The sequence below is a fragment of the Pinus tabuliformis genome, chromosome 3_2, assembly GCF_031772625.1.
Source record: "Pinus tabuliformis cultivar Carrire ecotype Pingquan chromosome 3_2, CPIR1, whole genome shotgun sequence".
Lineage (NCBI taxonomy): Eukaryota > Viridiplantae > Streptophyta > Pinopsida > Pinales > Pinaceae > Pinus > Pinus tabuliformis.
Genome location: NC_142302.1, coordinates 698,818,452 through 698,824,618, shown reverse-complemented (window position 1 = coordinate 698,824,618; position 6,167 = coordinate 698,818,452). Strand labels below are relative to the sequence as shown.

The following is a 6,167-nucleotide window of genomic DNA, read 5'->3' as shown; positions in this document are numbered from 1 at the left end:
ATGTTGTTTTGTATGTCCAACCCATGCTACGAAACTAATGTTGGGCATACATTGCATCAAGTAAATATGTGAACATCTAGAATCTCACCTGCTCATCCTTTGGCGCATTCTAGGTGTTAGCCACATGGATTTACAACTAAAGAGACAATAGATCCGACTAGCTGGATTTCCTTCCATAATTCAGCAACTGATCCAACACAACCACCCAATTTTGTGGAAAGGTCTCCATACTCTCTTAACCATATAATCAACGTGCAAAGATGATCAAGAACTAGTAGGCCTTCCTGAGTCACTTTTTCTTGTAAGTATGAGTGGGTGTCGCTCTGAACTTTGACGTCTCTTTTATCCAGTGCTTTACAACATCTCTGGTGTTCACAAAGATATGGGTGGCATAGAAAAGTGAATCCATGTGGTTCACAGGTTGAGGTAAATGATACATCTGCTTATAGTTCTCTGCCCTCAAGTTGACAAGTTGTATCTCATTGGCACTGCTTAATGTCCTAGTCTTTCACAAGTAGAAAATGGTGAAATTAGTGACTAGGTGTCTAAAAACATTAGTCACCACAAATTTTCCAAGTGAAATACTACGAAAAATTAACAATATTAAGAGACCCAACTAAAAATGACTAACATAAATGACTATTTTAGTCACTAGTTAAAATATACGACTAGCTAATAAGTAATACTACTAAAAATGACTAACATAAATGACTAATTTAGTCTAAAAAAAAAAAATATGACTGCCTGACAAAAACTACAATAATATGAATAAGTCGTTTATGTTAGTCATTTTAATTGTGTCACTTCAACAATATAAAATTACAAGTCATAGTGGATTCAAAGGTTGTTTTAGATTGGGTGAAAGGTTATAATTCCTTGTGCACTTCCTTATTGGATCAAAGGATGATTAAAATTATGGAGCTTATTAGAATCTTTAGGGTCATATCATTTGATCACATTAACAGGGAATCAAATTCAAAGGTTGACAAATTATCGAAGAGGGGAGTGGGCCAACACCTCCTTTCGCAACACGACATGACCACCTAAATATGTTGCAACAACCTTTCCAACTTATTTAGTTGGTTTCACATATATTTCACATTCTTCTTCGCCTTGCAAAGGGGTAGTTCTAAGGAGAGGGTATGAACTTTGATCAAAGAATGTTCACTTAGTACCACTACCAAATTTCCTTCATGGAACTTTCATGATGATAAATGGATGACTTTTGAATGTTACAAAAATGTAAGTAGTCCACATTCAATTTTGTTGTCTTCATTGTCCTTAGTAACAATGACAATTTTGAATATTTCCTTTATTTATCATCACAAACACATAACTCTCTGTTGTCCCAAACATAGTTAATATTGTTGGTGTATGATCTCTTAGTTGTGGAATGGTCTCTTGAGGATGATAACGAACTCTCAATCTCCAATGCTCATGAATACGATGAGTCGATTTTCTAATGCCTTACTTGTACAAACAATTTATGATTCTTTTTCTAATTTTATTGTGCCATTATATATATGCTTCACTAGCATCTCATGCTATATGGTTAATTGAGCAAGCTTTATCTTTCATTTTTCAAGTATAATTTGGTTGCATGAATAAGCATAGTTGTGTAATTAAAATCATTCAAAATTTGTTAATAATTCATGGTTTGTTGGAATATTCGCACACTTATCCCTGACCTTTTACTTTGAGAGTGAGTAGTGTCAAATCACTAGTCTTTGTTAAGGAACTTCCTTTCATTACTCAATGACCTAGCTTAGCTCGATATTTAAGGATTCCCCCCTAGATAAGGATATCCTTCTTGTAGTCTAAAGAGTGAGAGAAGGCCACCAAGGTGACATTGGGTGGCTTGCTTGATGGGTGGGGTCGAGACTTCTTCTTTTTTCTATGAGATTGTTTGAGTGGAGATAGAATTTAGAAAATGCTTACAAGAAAATTAGTTTCCTTTATTTCCATCACCTAAACTACTTCCAATAAAATCATGTGCTTTTAATAAAATCTATTTTTTATAAATAATTAATTCAATAAAATAAAAAAAATAAGATTATTATTATTATTGTTATTTTTTGTATATGAGAGAATAGACAACTATAGCATGTTTATACTTAAGGATCAATTCTATCCACTACCACAATCACCTCCAAGTGTACCCACATTGCTTCACCCGTGGCACACTGAGCTAGTCGAAGTTTAAACCAATAACATTATAAGAAATGCCTTAACAACCCGTTCTATCATCAACTAATCTATACCATGGGGAAAATTAAAAATAACTTTTAATATTAAAAAATATAGTCAATTTATTTTATTTGAAAATCAATTTTAACATCTAATTTGAGGAAACTCCTAAAATAAAATTTAATGTGAAAAATGTTAAGCAAAATAAAGTTGGGGTAAATTATAAAAATAAAAATAAGTAAAGTGAAATATAAAATTAATAATTATAATTATAATAAAAATTCAATCATATTACTCCTAATTTACCAAGTGTCGGAGGCATAAAATCTCTTCATATACAAACCTTTCTTAAAGCAAAAATAGTTTTGATCCCCTTTGCCCTTGGTAAATCCAAAATTAAGATCTAAAATTAAGATAGACCCAAGCTAGTTTTATATCAATTTATGTAATTGAAAGTAAAGAATTATTATTTTAATGAAATTCAAAAATATTTGTAATTTCCTCAATTTTAAAATAAAGCCAGCCTAGTTCCATCTTAACTCTCGATCTATCAAGCGATGAGAGGGATCGGATATCTTGAGATGAAAACCTCCTTTTTGAGTGAAAAATTTGAGAAAAGGTTTGTACCTTGAGAGATTTGATCCCTCTCGATGCTTGACAGATCTGGAGTTAAGATGGATCTAGGTTGGTTTCAGTCATGTGCGCCCAAAGAAAATCTTATGAACATATGATTAATTTTATCAATAATACGTAAATTCATCTAATATTAATGTAATAATTTTAAATATGTTAACATGTCTCTGATTAATCTATATATTTTAATTTTAAATTTGCTTAGTTTCCTGAGTTTTTTGTGATGATAATAACGTTGATGATGGAAAATGATGAAATATAAATTTTGAATGTAAAGGGACAATGTAATAGTGTTGAATGATAGAAAATGTGAGTAATAAGAATATAGTCAATTACAAATAGTATTCATTGTGGTTAATCTAGAACTATTTCTTCTATTATTCTTATTGTCACCCTTTTTACTTTTGTCATCTTTTCATATTGATTGTCATATTTTCATATCTATTATATGAAAAGGATATGTTAAACCATAAACCATTTAAATCTTTAGCTCAATCTACTGTAGTAAACACCATTCCTTGTTGAAGAAAGTCTTTCTGATTAATCACATAGTTACGATTTGGTCAACGTTTCAAAAAAACTAATGTGGTTCATCCTCACGACAAGGTGAGAAATCCATAGATCATAAGGAATAAATAGTAAGGACGTAGCATTGCCCAGAGTTAGTTGTTAAAAATTAGCTGTTGGTGGATTAGTTAGAAGGTAAAGAAAATAATTATTTAGGGACGAGAGGTAAGGAAAAATACTATATATTTAGTTTCAAAAAAAAAATTAATAATAATAATAGTAATTAAATATTATCTTGTCTGTTATGGGTTGACTTATTCATATTAGAAAACTAGCTGTTAGGAAAATAAATTAAAAAAAAAAAAGATCAAAAATAATATTGATTTATAATATTAACCTGTTTAAAATTATGTAATAGAGGGGTGAAAAAAATAAAAAATAAATAATAATAATAATAATAATAATAATAAATATAAATATAAATATAAATAAATAATTTATAAAAAAATAGATAATAAACATAATTTTTTTATTAATATATATATATATATATATATATATATATATATATATATATATATATATATATATATATATATATATATATATATATATATATATATATATATATATATATATATATATATAAGTGAACAAATATATACATAAAATATATAAATAAATAAAAATAGGGAACTAGGCAGAAACAAAAGAAAATAAACCAAAAAGAGAAGGGGAGGAGAGAGGAAAATAAAAATGATGAGTTAAGATGAGAGAGCTGGAATCCAACTCTTACTCAATTTCCAACCATCATCCCTATTAAGATTTCTGGCGTGCCTTTCAATCTAAATTGCCTCCCTAAGCTTCATGTGGTGGAAATGATCTACTTTAGCGATAACTTTGGTTTCTTCAATACAAACATGGTGCTTCGATTTTTTTGCATGTTCAGTTAAGGTTGATGAGCGGGAGCGATTCCGTCTGATGTCTGTTGCATGCTCATTGATCCTCTGTTTAATAGACCTACATGTTTCTCTAGTGTAGGGGATACCATAGGAGTAGGGAACAAGGTAGACGCCTTTTGAGTCCTTAGGGTCAATAGGGTCTTTAACCAATCTAAGAGAATTTTTAATGGTATTGAGAGGCTTGAATGAAGAAGAAAAATTCATCTTCTTGAGGATATGGGCAATCTTATCTGTGGTTCGTTGGATATAAGGAAGAAAAACCTTAGAGATATAATCATTATGAACATATTTAATGCTAGGCGCTTTGCGTGCCTTGTGAAAGACCTTGAGGATATGGGATCTGCTATACCCATTATTTCAAAAAACCTTAGGGAGATGGGATTTTTCTTACTCGAGGTGGCTTTCATCAGAGATTCTTAGACCATGGGTAGCAAGAGTGCTAAGAACCCGAATTCCTGAGCTGGGAAATGAGAACTGGCACAGAGATACTGTTCAGTGTGAGTCTTTTTCTGATAGACCTGGTGACAAATGGAGCCGTCATCCATCCTCAAGAGAAGAATGTCGAGAAAGGGAAGGCGACCTTCCGCCTCAACTTCCATAGTGAACTTGATGGAGTAAGATAGAGAATTGAGGTAGTTGAGAAACAGGTCGAGTTTCTCTCGGCCATGAGGCTAGATGACACAGGTATCATCAACAAACCTCTTCCATTTTTTAGAAAGAAACTGAGCAATGGCTAATGATAGGTCTCAAAATCTTCCATGAAAAAGTTAGCGATGATAGGGGAAAGAGGGGAGCCCATCGCCACACTGCAATTTTTCTCATAAAACTCACCTTGGAAACTGAAGAAAGTCAAGGTGAGGTAGAGGCCAACCAACTTGGCAGTGTCTTGGTCAGTGATGTGATTTATGATATCAATGGCTTCTTGGATGGGGATTTTGGTGTATAAGGAAACAACGTCAAAACTAACCAGTAAATCACCCGGTTCCAATTTGATATCTCTCCACTCTTGAATAAAGGAAGCAGAGTCTTTAACAAAAGAATCAGTGTGACCAACAAGAGGTTTGAGCTTTTGAGCTAAGAATTTAGCAAGAAGATAGGTAGGACTACCTATTGTGTTGACAATAGGTCGCAACGGGGCCCCAGATTTATGAATCTTTGGCAGGCCATAGATTCTAGGGGTAAGGGGATTGCTCTCAATGAGCTTTCAGGAAAGAGGATTAAGAGAAGGATCTAACTTAATAGCGGAGGCAACCTCCTTAGAGACAGACTTAATGGGATTCTTCTTAAGCTTGATGTAACTTCCACTATTAGATAGATGATCCAACATTTTGTGGACATAATCAGACTTGTCAAGAATGACAACTGCTCCACCTTTGTCTGCTCTAAGAACAACGATGTTAGGGTTATCTCTCAGGGACTTAAAGGCAAGAAACTCGACTTTGCTGAGGTTTTTCTTAGGAAGTTTAGCCTTCCTAAGAACAACAGCACAATCTTGCCTACTAGACTCCTTAACGTTATCTGGAAGGTCCCTAATACCATACTCAATGCTGCAAATAATGTCATCAGTAGGAATCTTATCCAGGGCAAGGGCAAAATTGAGACCTTTATTAAGAAGACTGAAGACAGAAGGATCAAAATTCATGCTAGAGAGATTAATAACATTCTTAAAGCCCACAAGAGATTTATTATTATCATCATCATCATCATCATCATAGCACTTATTATTATTTTTATTCATAATATTATTATAGGAGGAGACAGACAAATTCTTTCTATTATTAATCAAATCCCTATTTCTATAGTTACTCAAGCTAATAGAATCCTTATTGTTAAAATAATCTTTAACATAATGTTTAATATTTTTCTTCCAAATGGAGG

At 32.4% G+C, this 6,167-nt stretch overlaps 1 protein-coding gene across 1 annotated transcript; it reads right to left on the bottom strand.

Annotated features, from left to right (window-relative positions):
* Nucleotides 1-5,493: 5,493 nt before the first annotated feature.
* On the bottom strand, nucleotides 5,494-5,931 carry LOC149182540 (uncharacterized). Its single transcript, XM_089414589.1, has one exon. The coding sequence runs from the start codon at nucleotides 5,929-5,931 to the stop codon at nucleotides 5,494-5,496; it is 438 nt and encodes a 145-aa protein (XP_089270715.1).
* Nucleotides 5,932-6,167: the final 236 nt, after the last annotated feature.

Bases quoted from the DNA above. Each gene is read 5' to 3' on its own strand.
- LOC149182540 (XM_089414589.1), bottom strand. From the start codon at position 5,931: ATGAATTTTGATCCTTCTGTCTTCAGTCTTCTTAATAAAGGTCTCAAT.